Genomic DNA, 20,587 nt, shown 5'->3' on the forward strand with positions numbered 1-20,587 from the left:
GCGCTGCGCATGCGCCGGCTGCCGCTCTAGCGCCTCAGCGAGCGGGCCGGGAAGTTCGTGGCTGCTGCGCGCCGCTCCTTCGGCGTATGAGGAAGTCGGCAACTGTTTCCCGGGCGGCGCAAGGCGGCGGCCTCCTCCTCCGCCTCGCTCTCCGCTTGCTTACGCGGAAGTAAACGCGGCACGACGGGCGTTTGCTCCCCAAGTTAAGGGAAGGGGAGGGTTGCGGGTTTTTAGCGGCTTTGCTGGGAAGTATGTTGGCTTCCGTGCTTAGGATCGCACTGCGCGGGTGTTTTGGACGGTCACCGTCGAGCCTGGGCTTACGAACGTTTATTCAGAAGAAAAAAATATCTGTTTTAAGGACACTCCACCCACAGAGCTCCCAGTTAGGGATGAATCGACGCTTTCATATGTGGAAAGCAAGTCAGGAAGGTTCGTTGGTTCCTCAGGGTGTTTTTCCACAATCCCAAATCCACATAAAGATTGTATTAATTTCAAAAGATCCGAGTTCTTGTGCTGTCTTTTCAAGAGACAGGAACCTGCCTTATTCCTGATCATTGTACAGTTCTTGTATTTGGCTTTTCCAGACATTGGAACTGCACAAATAGGGAAATAGTGACGCTCACTAGTTTTATCAGATCACACCAAAAACGTTTGCTTTTATTGCTTGTATTGTGGCACTGTAAAAACGCTATATGCCAGGTTTATTCGGCATACACCTTTGTGGACTAGAGCCCACTTTGTCAGATGCCTATGCCAAAATAAATCTGTAGGTAAAGTGCCAAAGGACTTGTTTTTCCTGCAAGAGGCTAGCCTGGCCACCTCTGTTAAATTTTTAAAAAACATGAAGTTCTTTAAAACCATTTCCAGAAGAACAAAGGGCAGTATTTTACTTCAGCTCTCTCTTCGTCCTGATGATCTATCTTCTGAGACAGACACTTGAAGGAAGGACTCTAGACAATGGAAGGATTTATGCAACTAATAGAAGACTGGATACATACCATAAGCCGTACTCTGTCTCTGCTAACCCTATGAAGAACCTCTGGTCCCTACTCGTTAATATCCATGAATTGAGAAAGTTGATGCCCTAAAGACGAAATTTTGAAATAAGCAACCATTGCTTTGTGGTTAAGCTGAGGTGTGTATATTTGAGACTGCCTGTTGCACATGCACAGTTGACAGCTTCAAGAATAGGAGTTGCAGGAAGCTGCAGGCATGGGGAAACCAAACAGGTACTGTCATATGCATAGAGTGAAGGCACCCCTGCTCCTTCTCGGATGTAAATGTGACTTGAAGGGGAGTGGGGAGAACAAATTTGCTGTGTTTTAAGCTGCTAATATGTATATAGCCTCAGATGAAAATTCCATTTCTACTTTTAAATCCACTTACAGGATAATATAACTCAGATGAACAGTGACAGCAAATTGTACATAGCTGTGGAAGTCCCTGTTGTTGCCAGCATAGCTATCCACTATTTTTTTTCATTTTAATGTCATTTAATATCTTTTACATTTTCTTCAAAAATGCATAGCTATTAGCAAAATATAATCTTGCTTTATTTTATTTAGATTTCCAGCATTAATGATGTACAACATTTTGATAAATTTCATGCAAAAAACATGTATCTTAATGCGTTCCATAACACTGAGGATGGACAGTTTGTTTAAAATGGATCACTGTAAAATATGATCTATCAACATTGTATCATTATCAAAAGATTATTTTAAGACAGCTTAAGCATTATATTTAAAGTAACTGAGACCTTGAATATTTTCGGTGACCCGAATAACAAAGCTATAGCAATACTACATATGTATTTTAGCATTTGTACATATTGTTTAACATATTATTATTAAATATGAAGGACAAAATGTGTTCTTGCCATTTATTACTCCTTTGGAATGTACAAAGGTGGCTTTGTATAACATCTCAGCCCTGCACTTGTTGGCTTGGGAATATTCATTGGGACTTATTTGCTAATAATTGTATTTAGAATTCTGCATTCAGAATTTTGTATATATTTCCCCAAACTAGTTTAGATCTGAAATACGGCATTAGAAACTAAGAAACCAGTCTCCTTGCTCATGACAAAAATGGGATGTGAAGGCCAGCCTCTACTTATGATAGCCTTCAGAGATTTTCCAGGGGGAAATTGAGATTAAAAAATACAAATGTATTTGCAAAAGAAAAAAACTAGCAAGCAAGAAAAAACAAACTTGTCCCACATTAAGTAATAAGACGCTCAGGCAGAGTCCCCCAAAACAAAATCTGCAAGGTGGTTTAGTATCTGGTGCCTGGACAACCAAAATCTAACCAGTCTGCGATCTTCTCATGGCCAAACGTTGATTATACCGCTCCGGCGGGAAGGTAAACGGCGTTTCCGTGCGCTACTCTGGTTCGCATGCTGGCCACATGACCTGGAAGTTGTACGCCGGCTCCCTCGGCCAATAAAGCGAGATGAGCGCCACAACCCCAGTCAGCCACTACTGGACCTAATGGTCGGGGTCCCTTTACCTTTACCTTTTTACTAAGTGTTCTAATCAGCTAGATGTGGGTGATAGGCTGAGGCATTCTTCTGGATGACTTGATTCCTTTTGAAAACCTTAAGTAGGTCATAATTGCTGCAGCCTGATCCAATGCATGTTTACTCAAAAGTAAGTCCCATGGTGTTCAATGGGTCTTATTCTTGTTTGCCTAAGATTCCAATCTTACTGTAAGACGTATTCTTTCTGCAGTAAGGAGACAACATTAATATGCTCAAAGAACCAGGGGTGCATATTTAGAAGTATGCATTTTTACATGAAAAAATGTATTCTAGAGCATTTGAATTTGCTTTCCAACCTAGGTGTTTTCTCAGCCATGTGCTTTATTATAACTTAAACCCACATTGCTAAAGGGGAACAGTAGAAAACTGGCACAAAAGACCTCAAGTAATTATATGGGTGGTGGAAGCAGGAAAGGAGCATAAGGGACAAAGAGTGAATACTTTCCACATACCCCAGCAGAATCTGCATGCACAAATACCTCAGTAATATTGTTCAACAAATGCAAAGGAGTGAAGTAGCAATAATAATATATAGCCCCTGGCAATATTGCTAACAGTTATAAAATATTTGTGCTATCTAGAAGGGGAAATTTTAAGCCCTGCACATTCCTGTTTAATAATCGGAATAAGGGGAAAGTGTTCTGGCCTTTCAACAGTGCGAAGGAGTAGTAAATGGCACAAACGCACATTTTCTTTGTTAATCAACTTTTCTTTTGATCTCCCTCAGTGTATATATCTCAAGTAGCAGATGGACTGCAATAGGTTCGATCAGGAAATCTATGTCTGGGTGCTGAGATTTCTTTTGCCATCTTGATCTCCACCTTGAAATATGCCAGAAAGGTCTTGCCGGTCCTGATTGCCCTTTACATTCTTTAGATACTGCAACACATTTGTTTTCCTGAGGACAGCAACAGGCTCTTCCTTCTCCAGCAATCCCAGCAGCAGTTGCTTCATCATTTCTAGAGACTCTTCTCTGCCAGTTCCATCAGAGAGATCGGAGAGGTCTTGGTTCTTTGGTGAGGTCCACACAATGTGTGCCTGCGGGATGTCCCTGCCCACGGCTGTGTGCACTCCTCCCATGGCTTGGTGGAGCCAAATCAGTCGGTTTAACTCTTCACGGAGATTTCCTTTATTATGCAAGAACTGGAATTCTGCCACTCCTCTCTTACTGAAATGTGAAAAAGCCAGTACTGTGCTTGAGAAGCAGAAACACATTCACAACAAAGCAAGAAAACATTTCAAGTATATTAGTTAAAGATGAGGAAACTAAGATCACTAAGGGATTGTGTCCAACCTTGTTGAACTATCTGGTGCCATCTAACTGCTTGCAAAAGTAGTGTATGTTATTCCTGGGGTCTGAACCAGTGCCGACCACTTCAGACGACCGCTTCATTATTTTCTTTGTAGAATTGGACTGATCAATGCAAAGTTGACAGTCCCCAAAACCATGCAAGTCATTGTCTCACAGCTCCTCATCTGCCTTTATTTGTAATTCTTTAAGGCTGGAATCCTATAAACACTACCTCAGAACAAGTTCCATTGAACTCAGTAGGGCTTACTTCTAAGTAGGCATATATAGGATTGGACTGTAAGGCTACAGTTCTATGCATGCTTGTTTTGGAATATGTTCCATGGAATTCAATGGAATCTGATTTTTTTCATGTCTGAATTTGCACAGGTGTTTATTATTTCCCTATCTCTTGCTAAGAAATCTTTTCATGGCTACCCTCTAGCACATATTATATGAGTTTTCAGTGTTGAACTTTGAGTTTTGTTTCAAACTGGGAAACCTAATATTCAGTAAAGATTAGCCACTGACAGATGCACAACTAACTTTAACCTAATATATGAAAAGACAGATTACTGTACAAGCATATTAGCATTGTCACTGTTCGCATGGCTGTTTCAGGTTCTTGTATTATAGTTTCTATCCAGTGACTTTTTTGCAGTGTAAAATGAAGGTGGCATAGCTAGCTATTATTCACAAAACCTGTCTGTTCATTATAGTACCACTGATCAAAGAGAGCCCACTGAGGGCCATACTTGGGAAAGACTCCTATCCAGTTGTGGACATCATGGATGGGTATGGCGCCTGACCTCCCAACATCTGTGTTTGAGGGGTAGAGTGGCATAAAGGTCAGTGCGGTGCAAACACACCACAAAATGCATCGGGTTGGCTCTGCCAGTGCATTTGAACCACGCCGACCTCCCCACTGCCTCACCTCTCTCCTGCCTGAAACCTTGGAGAGTGGTTAGGGCTTCGCTGGATGGACCAATGGTCTGATTCATTATAAATATGTTCCTGTGTCCTTTGTTAGACATGATGATGGCAGTTACATTTCTTTATTACAGTGGTACCTTGGGTTACAGACACTTCAGGTTACAGACGCTTCAGGTTACAGCCTCCACTAACCCAGAAGTAGTACCTCAGGTTAAGAACTTTACCTCAGGATGAGAACAGAAATTGCATGCCGGTGGCAGAGGGAGGCCCCATTAGCTAAAGTGGTACTTCAGGTTAAGAACGGTTTCAGGTTAAGAATGGACCTGTGGAGCGAATTAAATTCATTAAATTCATAACCAGAGGTACCACTGTATTTGTGTGTGTGCTCCATCTTTGTAATAAAGTGGTGGTGTACTCCTTGCTCCATAAACTGGGCTAGGAGAAAAGGGACTGGACTGATGGAGTGCAGGGGGTAAAAAAAGGGGGGTCATATTTCCTGCTCCATGCACCCATTTTCATGTCAAGACTACCACATGAGAAACCATGATTCCATAATGGGAAACTCCATAATGGGAAGTTCCATGAAAGAGCCTGTATGAGTCTCAAGTTTCTATGCATCTCTCTCCCATGGCCACAAGGAGATTGGAAGCTTCCATTTTAAAACAAGCCGCAGTTCCTCTTTATGCCCAGACTGGAGAGATTGTAGCAAGAGGTACTAACCTTATGACCAGCAGACCATGTGAGCCTGAGGTTCATGTGGGCTCACTCATGTGGTGAGCAACTGGTTTCCCATTATGTCTAAACCAGGCTAATATATGTGAACAGGACAGACATGTGAATAAAACATGTAGCTGTCTTCATTGTTTCTGATTTAGCTATGGATTTGTGCTTTGATGTGTTAAAAGAGGTAGCTCTCTCGCCCTTATCATCACTATCTAGGAATGAACAGAAGATCACTTTATAGTTTTCGGAACCATCTTGGAAAGCTCTAACAACAAGAAGACTTTGCCCTTTCCCTTTGCTATCTTATGACTTTCAGTACAGGATAATCTTGTTTTTAAAAGCACCTTCCAAATGTATCACATTTTAAAGAAAAATCATTTAAAAAATTACAAACGATGCTAAACATATGTTTGCACAGTGATCTTCAGAAAAATACATTATATTGTAAAGATTTACTGCAATGTTATCATTTTGCATCCAAAAGTCAACACAGTAAAAAAACAAAACCCCAAAACCCATCTTAGTAAAATAAAGCTCATCAAAAAATTAACTAAAAAATATTCTTACGTTTTTGTTTCTTGACATGTTGCAAACCAAACAAGAAAAAAAATGGACAAAAATGTTACCATCTGTAGATATCTTTGGGACAAAAGCATCTTCTGTCTTGTAAACTATTAAACAAGATGAAATAAGATGGACATTGAAATGCAACTTGCAGCTATAACATATTCCACTTAAATAATGGATAGTAAAATTAAACCATAGTGGCAGATAGTAAGTATTGGCCTGAAATATATAATTTTTTAAAAAATATTATTCTTTGCCTTTTCATATTTACTGTGATGACAAAAGCCAAATAATTACGTAGTGTATTTTATTTGTATATTAGGACACAAAAGGTTTTAATTTGAAACAGTAGAAAACCATCTTTTAAATATATATTCCAAATATTCCTGTCATAAATATATTACTGCAATCTTCACTCAGGTTAGTATAGCTTATGAAAATCAATAGCATAATGTGTATATAAAATTGTTTGCTTTTGGAGGGAACAAAACAAATATTCTGATCTGAACCAGAACTGGTTTTCTAGAAATATGTGAATACACAAAATACATCCTGAATGGCATAAGCCATTGGTTCAATTTTTCCAGTACTGTAATCACTTATTGACAGATTTTGTCAATAGTATATTTGAGATATATTTGTATAGCTACATATAACCAACAATATCTTAATTAAATATTAGTTGAAAGAAAATATTTAACAGTGCAACCCTATACATGTCTACTCAGAAATAAGTTCAATGGGGCTTATGTCCAGGTAAGTGTATATAGAGTTTTAAGCCCAACAGGTTAAAAATAGCAGTGTAATGTAGAGTACTTACTATTTCTCCTTGTATTGGAGTATGGTGAAGTTGATTTGTGGAGTCTTACTTGTTGCTAGCAGATCTCTAGTGAGCCTCCTCCTGCAATGACAGTGTGCGCCTTCCTAGCTTCTTTTATAGTTCTGTAGCTGCACTTAACAATAGGGATGAGCTGCGCATCATATTCTATGACTAAGATCTTTTCCTCCTTGTATAAATGAAAGATGTGATTCTCCCAGAGACAATCACCCTTGGGCAATAAAGTTTACTATTTGGCTAGTGATTAAGACACTGGGACCTCCTGTTTTTGAAATATCTCTCATCCTGTCATTTTCATAGGATTGTAAAATCATGCTATGGAGGTTGGGATCAATAGCAAGGCTGAAGAATTGGAGAGTTTTTATCACTGGGGGACTTACTCCAGCCATTACTTGCTGGATAACTTTTGATATAATTTCTGGATCAGCACCACATGTTTAAGGCAAGAATCAGCTTGATTTTTCTAGAAGGCAGCTGGAGAAGTGGAGAACTGAACATATGAACAAGGCAGGGAAGAATCTTCCTCTTCTTGTCATGTTATTGCCAGATTGGACCAAGATTTACAATGGTGCATGGTCACAATATGCCTTCAGTGCCAGGGCTCAGCCTGGAAATATGAAGTGAGATATTAATATATCCAACTAAAAATGGAGAAGCATAAAGAAAACTTCTTGCTCAGTAGAAATTAAAGACATACTTCACACAGCCCACCCCAAATTTCGGGTTGATGTTTATCAGTCTTGGTTGAACTATGGCAGCCTCAATGGCAAACAAATATTCAGGATGCTCCCAGTGAAGTCTCCCGCATCCACCCAGTGTCACCAACAGTAACTTGCAAACTGACCCATAATCCCATCCACAGATCAGAAATGTGTGCAGATGGGGCATAGCTAGAGTCAGAAGATGCAAGGCTGTGAGGGCTCACCTAAATACTTTCCCAGTGGTGCTGTCTCAGCAGGCCTGCTCTTCTTTGAGCTTTGATATAAGGCAGCAACCTGCTATTCTGAACATCAGAACTGATCTTACATATGTGCCTCTCAGCCTTGCACAGAAAAAGAATTCTGCTGCCTTCATCTATCGTTTATTTGACGTTCTCAGTTTTCCCTCTTTATAGTTGTTTGTCTAGTGCAGGCATCCCCAAACTTGGCTCTCCAGATGTTTGGGGACTACAGTTCCCGTCATCCCTGACCACTAGTCCTGTTAGCTAGGGATGATGGGAGTTGTAGTCCCAAAAACATCTGGAGGGCCGAGTTTGGGGGTGCCTGTTCTAGTGGATTTTAGGCTCAGAGCAGCACCTTCAGAGCTCCCCAAACCCCTCATTCCTCCCATCACAGGGTTCTTTTCATAGATAAATAAATCACAGCTCTAATCCCCTTGGTTTCTGTGCCCTTGCCCCAACCTCCACTCCACTGCCAGGTAAATGAGTCTGCTTCTTTTCCCAGTACAATACCCTTTCAGAGCAGGTTCGTGCTCCTGAAGCTTTTAGACCCATGTCAGTCTCTTCTCTGTGGTAAAGGTGAGTTTCTCTGGGTGCATCTGAGGCCTGAGGCCTGTCCCTCCTCTGCTTGCTGCTTCTCCGCTCTATAGTCCAGTGGTGAAGGCAAAAGCACATGCATGGCACAGCCACCTGCGGCTGGCGCAGGTTCACTTCCATTTAGGCCAGAGTCAGCAGAGAGTGGACATCACCAGCAGCTACTTGCAGTATTGCCTCTCAGATTTGCATTTCCAAGGCACCTTTCAAGAATTACGGCACAAATAAAATAAGACAATAGAAATGCAGAGCAAATAATATAATACCAGCAGCTAAGCAATCCTGAACAGAGCCAGTACCTCAAAGGCTTCTGCTGACACAACAGGATTTCCTCTATGCCTGCCCACTGCCCATCTACTCAATGATTCCCAAAGTGTCCAACACAGATTCTGGGAGTTTGCAGGAGCTGAAAGGTGAGGATGAGAGGACAGGAAAGCATGGGTGAAAGCCCATTTTGATAGCATATGGACACCATTGAATGTCATATATATTTTCTATGCAGTCATATTGGTATAGCTGTTTGTGCCTCATTGCAGCTACAGTTAAATGTGGGATTGTTTTCATGATGTTAATAACATAAAAAGTATTAGCCAAATACCAATGTACAGACCTAACTGGTTCTGCCTTGTACCATCTGGGGCTAGAATTGTTTATTTTGAGCCATTGTGTTCATCAGCTAATCACTACAGGCTTCTAGCTTTGTAACAACTCTGTTCCTGGCGTAAGAGCCATTTATTGAAAAGGTCAAAACTTGTAACCAATTAAAGATTTAAATTGAGGTTGCTAAATTGGTTGCTAAACTCTTGTGATCTCTTTTTAGTTTCCAGGACACCCAAAAAGTTAACGTAAATGATGTGTCTGCCACAGCAGAGCTTTCTAGTTACGTGTTTCCAGGCTAATAAGCACTAGCCATAGCCAAGTCTAAAACATCTGATCTTTATAACCACCTTTATGTAATTGAGGGGCAACTACAATTATCATAAGAACTATGATTCCATTTGTCTGAGCAAGTGAATGTCAGCCAGAGAAATTGAAAGATGCTCATTGAATGACAACTTAAAGCATTCTATCATAGACAAAATGTGCTGCCATGGCTACTCAATTCCACTACCCTTGGGAAGTTGCATTATAGGAAATATCTCAGCAGGAAATATCTCAGTAGTTATGGAAGCTTCAAACTGTGCTGGCCTTCACTGAACAATACTTACCAGATGGTTACAAGCTGGCTTCCAGTACTGAGTTCAACAGTATCCCAGGATTGGATAAAAGTGTCTGAAGAAGTGGAGCATATTGCAGGACAAAAAAATCCATGCTAAATCCTAAACCTGCCCTCCATTTTTATCTTTGAAGACTCCATAAAGATGTGATTATATTAACTGTGGCTAAATCCACCACACAAAAGCTGTGGAGGATTTTGAAAGCAAACTTTAAGTTGGACTGGCAGGAGCAGCTCTGGAACTTGTGTGGCTTTGATCGAGAAACTGGCCCATTATGTGTCGGCATATCAAAATAATTAGACAATTTCTATGCTATGCACATCAACTTTATTAAATAGTTACCAAAGAACATGAGCTTTGGCCTCTGGCAATGTAAGGGAACTTGTAGCAAGATATTATGGTTTGATATAGCATACATAATCAGTGATTCAGGTAATGTAGCCATGTTGGTCTGTCATAATAAATAACAATGATGAAAGATTAAAAAAAAAAATATTGAAAGATGTTCCAGTAGCACCTTAAAGACCAACTAAATATAAACTTTCTAGATATGAGCTTTTACATAACCAGTGTTTTCTTATTTTTGAAATGGTATGTATATTTCTCGAAATTGTTGATGCTTTTCTTTCAAATTAATAAAATGCCTCCCTTTCTCTGCCAAATGTTTTGCATTTGATGTACATTTCAATGACCAGGTGCGTACTCAAGTTTCAGTTTCCTTGGAATGAGGGACAGCAGAGACTATGGTGTCTTTAGGATCAATGGTTTATTTACATATATACAACCTGGCGTGCTCTGGTCCATGGGGTCACGAAGAGTCGGACACGACTAAACAATAACAAAATAACAACCTGTGCCTGTGACAGAAATCAGGCATAGCTCTGTCTTCCAGCTTCTAGCTTACATCACTCAACTCTCAATTCTCACTTTTGTCTTTCTAACAAAGGGAGTGAGGGACCCACGTATTTGTTATCTGGCACAGAACCACTTCCTTTGTTACCTATTGGCCCATACTTAGAGAGCCATTACCTCACCAGTAACCTAACCTGGCTATTCCAGAAATTGAATCAGTGCTGGATCCAGGAATTGGAAGGAAGCTCAGGCATACAACCTACCCCACCCAACTCATAAAATTATATTAAGAGCGCGGGACATGTCCAGCTTTTTACATAGCATTCATGCGAAACACAAAACTAGTTGCCTCCATATGTCTGATATCTTTATAGGCCTTGTGGCCTTCTGGGGTTTTAACCTAGAATAACTTCAGACTACTCTACAACAGAAAGCACTCCAGTGTGGGTGACAAAATAGCAGAGGAGCTATGGATTATTCAGATAGAAAACTGGGGAAACAGTTAAAACAGACAGGCTTTTAGCTCCAGAAAAGCAAACAGGTTTCTTTGCTTGCCACTAGATGGCAGACCGACAGGGTCACACATACTACAATGCAATCTTCCAAATGTAAGGATTCACAAAAGTGTACTTTTAGAAGTATAAGTCCCAAAGAGAAGGAAGAAGAGGTCACACAACAGAACACTCACATGGAAATAGGATATTTATTTCACCACATGGCAATAAGCCTGCAGAAAGCACCCTGTTTAAGATGCTCAGGGAATACCTTTTTTTTTTTTTTGCCAAGCAACCGAGAGGGATTAGGACGACACACGAAGGGGAGCCACAGCTACACACTATCACACACTGCTAGGACTATCCCATAGTGGTGCCCTACACAGGACTCAGGGTTGGGAAGCAGGTGGTGGGATTTTGAGCCCCACTGAGGGAAAATGGCTTCACTCATCTTTTGCATACCTGGCCAAAAACTGACAGATTACAGGGGTGCCAACTTGAATAAAATATTTGGGGACCTAGGGAAGCCCTTCCCCACATAATCAATCACATGATGGGGCACACCCACACTATTTGAAGGGCAATGCCCATCAACTTTCTGTGGGGTGGTGTCCGAAATATTCTCTTGGCGGGACCTCGGCCCCTAGGAGTTGGCAGGTAGCATCCCAAAACACTTAGCCCTCATCACCTCTCCGCACAACTTGCCAGCCAACGGACTGTCTCATGTCACAGCAGGGGCAATAACCACCCCACACTTGCCTTTAGAGGCCTGCATCCCACCTAACCGAACACAGAATGGAGGTACCACTCGCACCGGCAGCATCCGATTCCTTGTCCTTCCTATTCTGAGGCCAGCTGAAGCCAGATCAGGTGTGGGAACGGGGTTCCTATCTAGCAACCCCTCTAGGAACAAAGTCACAGCACAGTTGGGAAAATTATAGCCTTTTTCGTACAGCACCTGGGATGGGCAACACCTATGCAAAGGGGAAACATAGCTCTTCGGAAACAAGCCCCACTTTGTAAATCGTTAGGAGAAAAGAATCAGAACTGAGGCCGCCTTAAATTCCCTTTGAAGGATTAATGGCGAGGTGGGTTCCCTCCACAATCCAGTGCGGGTTCAGGTTAAAGCTGAAGAGAGAGATGCCGCGCTTCTAAAACAGGGACGCCCTTTAATACAAAGAGCTCATCCGGGAAATTTGAAAAGCGATTGCGTCGAAGTGGAAATGGAGCAGTGGAGCGAAACCCCACCGGCCTTTAGTAAATAATGGGACACCTCCCGCCCCACACGTTTCCACCATAAGCCCTGAGCCTCCGTGAGGCACTGTCGGCCCCGCCCCACCTATTCTCTGGTTGCCACGGTGACAGTGGCCCGGCCTACTGGGTAATAGGAGCAGGCACTACTAAGCGAACAAGAAGCGTCAGGAAGGATCTGCTCCTTGAGGCGGAGCCGTCTCTCTGAGAAAGGGGGTAGGGCGCAAGGAACCGTCGATCACCGGAGAAGCGACGTGCAATTGGTGAGAATCCTGGTCACGTGCTAGATGGGCAGGACATATATAAACTCGGGGTGTGTAGGCGCCTTCCGCCATTTTGTCCAGTGCGACGAAGTGGGAGAGGCGGCGGAATCGAGTCTTGGCGGGAAAACGGGCGACGCAGCGATCGAGCTCGGTGGCTGAGGGGCGAGAAGCGAGGGAGACTGCGGAGGCGACCGAAAAATAATAATCATAAAACCGTGTAGCGGTTACTCGTGAGAGTCGGTCACACTCCTGGCCCGGCAGCCGGTGAGGGAGGGGCTTGGTCGGGATGGAAGGCCTCGCGGTTGCGGCAGCGGACAAAGAGCCGCCGCCATTTTGTGTGGTTGAAGTAACGTCAGGTCTCCCGCCGGGATGTTGGACCCGGGGAGGAGATGAAAGGGGAGGCGGACTGCCTGAGCCTGAGGGGCGGCGTGGTGGGTATTATATGCGCAAGCTCGAGTCGAACCGAGGGAGAATTGTGAGGGCCAGAGGCCTCCGCGATGGGCGGGAAACCGCTCAGTAGTAGGCGCGCCAGTTACCCAAGGCGTAAGAAGCCCTTTTCGTCTCCTCGTGAGCGAGCAGCCACAGGCTGCCTTGATGGGGACCTGCGTTGGTCCCCACAGGCTGCCTTGATGCGGACCTGCTTTGGGGATCTAAACACAACATGCCCTTCCAAGACCAGTTGTCAACCCCTGGATGCCCTCAAATGGGGGAAAGGATCGGCAACTCCTTTCTTATATCGAGGTCTCTTAATTTTGACTTCGCTTGTGTGTTTTAAGGGCCCGGAGTATGGGTCTTCAATATAAGATGATTAATACCTTGGAACAATGGATTATATTTCTAAAGTAGATTATAAGATGGACTTAAATGTATGAATAGTTATGCGTTGTAAGTCAAATCATCTGCACTGTATTTTCAAAATCATGAGCCTGTTTCAAATACCTTATAACCCAAAAGGTTCCCTAACTATTTAATAAATATGAACAGAAGGCAAACCAGTTTTTCCTTGCATGTCTTTCAGAGATGCATCGTGATTCGTGTCCACTGGACTGCAAGGTTTATGTAGGTAACCTTGGGAACAATGGCAACAAAACTGAATTGGAACGAGCTTTTGGCTACTATGGACCACTACGTAGTGTGTGGGTTGCTAGGAATCCCCCTGGTTTTGCTTTCGTTGAATTTGAGGACCCACGTGATGCTGCTGATGCAGTCAGAGAACTAGATGGGAGGTAAAAATTCACTTACATTTGGGTTGAGCTTATGTGTGTACTCTGATCTATTAATGTAATATGCTGCTTTGATTGAAAAGAAAATTGGTCACAAATAGCCTGGCTTCTGTACTTGGAGATCCAAAAGAAATATAACTGATTTTCTGTGGGAGCTAGTGGGGCTGGGAAGTAATCCTTACTAACAGTCTGTTAAATTTGTGTGAAATGTAATCCTTCGCTTGTGTTAGAAGAGTTTATTTTGAGTACAGTTTAAACATGTTGCATATTATTCCTGAGTTTCTAGATTTTGCACAGCTATCAAGTTTTGGAAACACTGGTTGTGAGCTCTTGTGATTCTGAGTGCCCTGTTTCAAACATTTAATATTTTTAAAAAATGGAAATATGCTCAACATTGCAGGCTCTTAATGGCTCAGTCTGTAGCTGAATTTCACTCATGTTGATTTAAAAACATTATTATTTTGACATCTATAATAAGCCTGAAGCTGAATATGCGTTCTATATGATCAAAACAATTTTAAGTGCTGGCTGCTTCTTAGGAGTGAAATACTGGTCCCCAGTCTAATTTTCAGTTAAACAAAACAAAATTAGACTGACTTGGTATGGTTTTGTGTTGAAGTTTAAATAACTAGGGAAATACAGGGGCACTAGTTGAAGTGTCTGGCTTAGTTTTATTAGGCTATTAGAACTAACAACCCTTCCCTTTTTCTCTTAGAACACTTTGTGGGTGTCGTGTCAGGGTTGAACTCTCCAATGGTGAAAAACGTAGTCGGAACCGTGGTCCACCTCCCTCATGGGGTAGACGTCCTCGAGATGACTATCGTAGGAGAAGTCCTCCACCTCGCCGCAGGTATTTAGGAGCAAATAATTTGTATAGTAATGTTTGGCAGTATTACCATTTGGCATAATAGACTTTTTTAAAAAATATATATATATATATGCTTGTCTATACCTACCCAGACACAGAATTTTAAAGCATTGAATATGTGTTAGAGGGATACATTGTGTTGAACACTGACTTTTATCCTTAGGTGTCTATACCAGTTGATAGTGCCCTCTAACATGGATTATCATCTTTCCTTCTGAAGTCTGTTCATCTCCTAGTCACTTTCTTTTTCTTCCCAGTACTCCAACTTGGTTTTTTTTGCTTTTCTTTACACCATTGTTGTAAACATTGCATACAACAGCTTGGCTTTTTCACCCACTTGAGATTTTTCCACTTTAGCACAATGATGCCAGGCAGGCAACTGTTTTAAAAATGCTGAAGCAATGAACAGTTGCTTAGCTAAATCTGACAATAGTAAATCTGTTGAAATATGACCAACTTTTGAGTTATGCAGGAATAAATTTCAAAATAAAGCAGGCTTTTTACAAGTAATGCATTCTCTGACCCTGACAGATTGGTTGGGTGTTTATTAGTCGTACTTAAGGTCTTTATTTCTGCAAGGGCTGATTTTAGCCTGTTTCAGGTAAATGAAGTCCATACAAGATAAGAGAGTGAAATCTGTTCCCTTTCACTGTAGAACACAATAGGAGTATTTGTTAGCTAATAGATGGTTGTACTGATGGCTTGTTTTTCATTTTTTTATGCTTTTTTTGGTCCATCTATTAATAAAAATGAACCCGTTACAGAGTCACCATCATGTCTCTTCTCACCACCCTCTGAGTCTGCATTAGCCAGTCAACTAGCCCTTTCAGCGTCATGTGACCAGCGCGCCCCATTCAGCTTGGCTGGTGTCGTTTCACATGACCCAGGCATGGCCAGTCGTCAGGTTGCACCGCCCTTTGGTTCCCGAGCATGCTGTTTTCTCTCAGCCTTCTCTCCAACCTTAACCAAATCGGCAGCAGCCACCTCGACCGCCCACACATTCCCGGCCAATCAGCTCAGCTGTTTATTTACCAAATGTCTTCACAACAACTGCAGCAGCAGCCTTCGGCTAACAAAAAAGCAGGAAAAATCCACAACACCCCCTTCGCCAACCAACTAAATACAACGCAACATCTGGCAAAACCTTTTCAGCAAATTCTTCTTGGCAGTCAGTCCGGCAGCCTCACCTCACCATTTCTAGCTTGTTGAAACCAAAAACTAGTAAGTTTTTCCTGCTTATACAGTTTACTGCTGGTAAAAATAAGGAGTAAGCGGCTTATAAGTAATTACTTTTTCTCAATCAAAGGCTGGCTGTGCATAATTTCGTGGTAACATACCTATGTTGCTTGAATAAAACTTTTAAGGGTGTTAAGGAAACTTAATATAAGAAACTAAACTGCAGTATATTTGCATGCGAGATGGCAAACTACATTTAATTGCTAACTTAGTTCTTCCTTGCAAAAATCTGCCAACTCCTTTCACCTTTAAACTGTTTTACTAACAGTTTTCGGAACTTAAAACAATTACTTTTGGGATAAACTGGGCAAACTAAGGTTCTTTAGACTAAACACACTATGACATTTTAAATTTTTACATTCACAAATATGCAGTTCTAATGGTGTTTAATGGCTTTGTCACGGTGTGCGTTAGTCTTTCACTTGGTACCTTGTGTCCTGTTGCGGACTTTTACCTTGCATGGGTTCCAAAATACTGGTTTATACCAATTTTGGGACTACTTGTGGGACATTAGTATAGTGTTCTAGGCAGTGGATTTAGTTGAGATGGAAGTGCTGCATTGGACAGGTTTGCTTATGACATGGTGTTAGTTAAAGCAAACTCATGGTTGGAAGCGTGCTGATCACACTTGAGTTTTTAATGCCTGAATCTTTCCATTTTGCTGGACGATGAGTGCCATGTTATTTGGCACATTCACTGGGCCCAACAGTGACTTGACAAGTTGGGAATTGCCTCGCCCCACTAATGTTGAATTGATGAAAATACTCACTTTTCTATTTTTGATTGTAGATCTCCACGAAGGAGAAGCTTCTCCCGTAGCCGCAGCAGGTAAACTATTGGTGCCGCACTTGGGTTGTCTAGATAATGGGTAGGCAAACTAAGACCCAGGGGCCGGATCTGGCCCAATCTCCTTCTAAATCCGGCCCACGGACGGTCCGGGAATCTGCATGTTTTTACATGAGTAGAATGTGTCCTTGTATTTAAAATGAACCTCTGGGTTATTTGTGGGGCATAGGAATTCGTTCATTTTTTATTTTTTTCAAAATATAGTCCACCCGTCTGCCCCCCAAAGTCTGAGGGAAAGTGGACTGGCCCCCTGGTGAAAACGTTTGCTGACCCCTGGCCTAGATAGTGCTTATAGAACAAGGGACTCCCCACCCCCTTAAACAGATGGCACTGTGGTGCAGATGCCACAGGTGTGATATTTCATAGCCCAAAGGATAGTTGAATTATACACTTAAAGTGCCATAAATCTCTTGACTCCTTTGAAAGTGTACTTGGCCAGCACAGTTGTCAGTATGCTGTGTAAAATGCATGCCAAATGTGTTTTTTAAAGTATAGTCTAATCTGAATTCAGCTTTAAACAATTTAAAAGTGTGTGTTTTTCTGCCATCAAATGCTGTGATAAACTAAAACACCTTTCGTTTTGAATCGAGTATCAATGATGAATTACATATTATTCTAAAATATCCCTCATAAATTAAGATTTTCAAGTATGTTTACAAGCACTGTACTAGTTAATGCATTGATAGCATGTGTTGCTCAAATAGAAAGTAAAACCTGTGCACATACATTAGTATGTTATAGCCATTAATTTGCAACATATTTAAAAATATGAATTTAAGCTACAAGAAAAAGGTTATTCAAGGAGTGAGATTTGAGTATGCTGTTTTTCAAGAATTGCATGAAAAATATATTCTTTTGAAATGCTGATTATTCCTTTTATAGGTCCCTTTCTAGAGATAGAAGGAGAGAGAGATCACTGTCAAGGGAGAGAAATCATAAGCCTTCCCGTTCATTTTCCAGATCTCGTAGGTAAGAACACTTCCATAACCTTAATGTCTGGAATACAGAGTTTAATTCTGTAGCATATTTACTAGAGAAATGTCATTTTCATTAGTGCACTAATTAAAAGCCTTATAATAGGTCAATTTGTCTAGTTGAAATTTCAGGTGTATGTTTAAATAACGATACTGTACTACTTCCATTGTTTGACTGAGAATCTCAATGTATATTCTATCTAGCCGTTCCAGGTCAAATGACAGGAAATAGAACTTCAGGAACAGCAGTGTACAGGAAGTCATATTAGATCTGAAGAAAGGAGTATGTGAAAGGAGTATGTACAGAACATTGTTTTCTTTTAAGACTTCATAAGCTTGGTGCATTTTTAAAATGTTTTAGCTGTCAAATTTTGTTTTTCTTGTCTCTTGTAACAGGTGACAAATGTAACAGTTGTGAATCTGTATATGGTTCTGAGCAGGTCATATGAAGTGTAATAACTTGTTGCTTTACAGTGTACCCTTAAGCATAACTTTGATTTGCATTAATGTTTAGCTAATAACCTTGCATAGACTTACCAAATAAAACCTCAAAAGCCATGCAAGTGGCAAATGTTCTTCATATAAATATTGTGTTCTGGAATCTCTGCAGGATCTAAACTTGAAAGGAAGTACACAACACACATGACCTTTTAATCCTGAGCATTTGCTACAATCACAAATGGGCAATCTATGCAGGGTGAGAGCAGGGTTAATGGACAGGATAAAACCAATAGTAAGCAAAAGGGTTATGAAAGCCTTGTGGGAGCTATATGTTTTTGATACTGTTTTACAAGTTCTGATTTATACCAGTTTAGTCAGAACTACCTTCTACCATGTAAAAGTGTAGATTAAGTTTTGTATCTTTGTGTGGATCAGTACTTAACTGCTGAAATGTGAACTGCCTAATCTGTTCATTATAGAGCAGACCAAAAGAACAGATGATTAGCTTAAAGGATTTGGGTGCATAAGGGTACATTGTAGATGCGAAATTTTCTTATTGTGCATAAGTTGTCATGTCACTGTAAACTCTTTGAGATCTTTGGATTAAAATTTTGGTTACAAATCGTTCTAAGTATTTAACTTTCGTATTTTGACAAACTTTCGTGCAAATATAACATTCAGATGGACTTGTGTACAGTTTAATTCAAATCTGTTATTGTGAACAATTCGAAGCCATAATCAAATTTCACTGTGTTAATGTTTGGATAAAGAGCTATTCAGAGAACGTTCATATGTAAGTAACAGACCACACATAGTTCCTTTTAAAATACCTCTTCAAATACCTAGAGGCAATTGCCTCAGTCATCATCTATGGTAATACATGGTTACTTACTACAACACATTCACAACAAGTTACAATAATGATTGGCTTAGCATGCTGCACTCCAATGAGCATTCATTTTAGTAATGAAGCACTCAAACTTGTATACCAAAAGTGAACTTGCTATGCAGGGATTCAAGTTAAGCATAAAAATTAAGCTTTGTAATGCCGACAAAGCTTTAAATGCTCTGCATTAAAACAAATGTTGCATGCAACGTTTATCCATTGGTCTTGTGCCCAGAAAATAATTGGTCTTGTGAATTTTAGATTAAATCCATACTACTTGAAAACATTTGGTTTAATTTCATTATCTAGCCTTTTAAGGAAAATTACATGGTCATCCAAAGATTGTTAATGTTTAATATTCTATCTTAAACGGCTTCAAAAAGGGGAAATGCATGCTTCATTAAAGACTTGTCTTGCAGAGTTCCATTGTGCCTTGTCAACCTATGTGGATAAAGCATTTGTAAAAAAACAAAAAAACTCACAGCAGAATGAGCTGTTGAAGTAGGTGTCTTTTTGGGGAGACAGGCTTGGAGGGGGCAATTGCGAACTAAACCCTATGAAAACAACACTCAAGAGTGACATGAGTCACTTTTATGTACTACCTTGAACCTTTGCACATGGGTCATATCACATGTAACCCAGGTATCGGAAGCCTTGCTGAAAAATGTGAAGGAAGGGATATAGTTGAAGCATGTCAAATTGCAGAGTTAGAAGTGCCTGCACTATGCCATGTAGTAAACATCCAGCTCAGTAGTTTTAGTGTGTGAGCTCCCTGTACCATAGAGGTTCTGAAACTTGTGTGAGGAGCATGAGGGACTGCAGAGTATCAGCCCAAAAGAGTTGCACATTAAATCCTCCTGGTAAATTTATTGGTTAAAAAATGATTACCTCTGGTGGCTTCCTGGTCCCCTTTTTATTCTTCGTGCAGTACAAATGTTTCCTTTGCCTGGCAAGCTTGCATCTGGGTCTGGTGATGCTCATCTGTACCTATGATGGATCTGAATTGTGCATTCCCACAGTGCCTAAAACAACTGGTGTAAGCATACAAAGGGGGAAGAAGTCACATTCTCAAATTGGTATTGGCATTTAAGGGAGTTTTGGGTATAATGAGAGGTGCACATGTACTCTTCAATGTAGCTGTCAACATCTCATTGTCAAGGCAATTTAAGTCCACAGAGAAGTGCATCGTTCTTCACAAAATGGCAATAGTATACAAACAGCTTATTCTACTTTTAGAAGAAATTGTACCATCAAGTGATGTTTGCTTTCTCTTGTCCTAGGCACATGGCAGCAGTTGGTTTCTTTGGATATGCATCATAAAGTTGTAATAAACTAAAATTGCTATTGTGGGCTCCTACTGAGTAGCTAGGAGATACTCTCTGGCTGAAAGATGGTTACTTGACTGCCTACAGCAGTAATCTTTGCAAGTAGAACATGCAAAGTAATTGTAATGACAAGCCTTTGTGCTATATAGCTGTAGGTATGCCCTGACGCTATAACCCAAAGAATGTTGCCACAGAAGAATTCCTGAAGTGGTAACCTATCCATACCTTTTGGCTTGCCTTACTCTTACATATGTGGAGGAGACAACGATGTTAACTTCATAACCATGTG

General features: G+C 41.0%; 2 protein-coding genes and 1 long non-coding RNA gene across 3 annotated transcripts; 2 read left to right on the forward strand and 1 right to left on the reverse strand.

The window, feature by feature from the left end:
• Positions 1-20: 20 nt before the first annotated feature.
• On the forward strand, positions 21-11,846 carry LOC310679974. Its single transcript, XR_014512574.1, has 4 exons — positions 21-1,229; positions 3,419-3,784; positions 4,922-8,835; positions 11,753-11,846. It is a non-coding gene; the product is annotated as an uncharacterized lncRNA (long non-coding RNA).
• On the reverse strand, positions 2,525-6,151 carry LOC310679958 (parathyroid hormone 4-like). The gene is made up of 2 exons (XM_083445962.1): positions 6,054-6,151; positions 2,525-3,710 (listed from the first exon to the last, which is right to left on the reverse strand). Exons 1-2 carry the CDS (start codon positions 6,140-6,142, stop codon positions 3,320-3,322), a joined length of 480 nt encoding a protein of 159 aa, XP_083302088.1. The 5' UTR covers positions 6,143-6,151; the 3' UTR covers positions 2,525-3,319.
• Positions 11,847-12,545: 699 nt separating the features above from the next.
• Positions 12,546-18,714, forward strand: SRSF3 (serine and arginine rich splicing factor 3). The gene is made up of 6 exons (XM_083445960.1): positions 12,546-12,763; positions 13,518-13,725; positions 14,438-14,572; positions 16,616-16,654; positions 17,555-17,641; positions 17,851-18,714. The coding sequence occupies exons 2-6, from the start codon at positions 13,520-13,522 to the stop codon at positions 17,876-17,878; spliced, it is 495 nt and encodes a 164-aa protein (XP_083302086.1). The 5' UTR covers positions 12,546-12,763; positions 13,518-13,519; the 3' UTR covers positions 17,879-18,714.
• The last annotated feature ends 1,873 nt before the right edge of the window (positions 18,715-20,587 follow it).

The sequence above is a fragment of the Podarcis tiliguerta genome (assembly GCF_965153285.1).
Source record: "Podarcis tiliguerta genome assembly, chromosome: 6".
NCBI classification, from domain to species: Eukaryota; Metazoa; Chordata; class Lepidosauria; order Squamata; family Lacertidae; genus Podarcis; species Podarcis tiliguerta.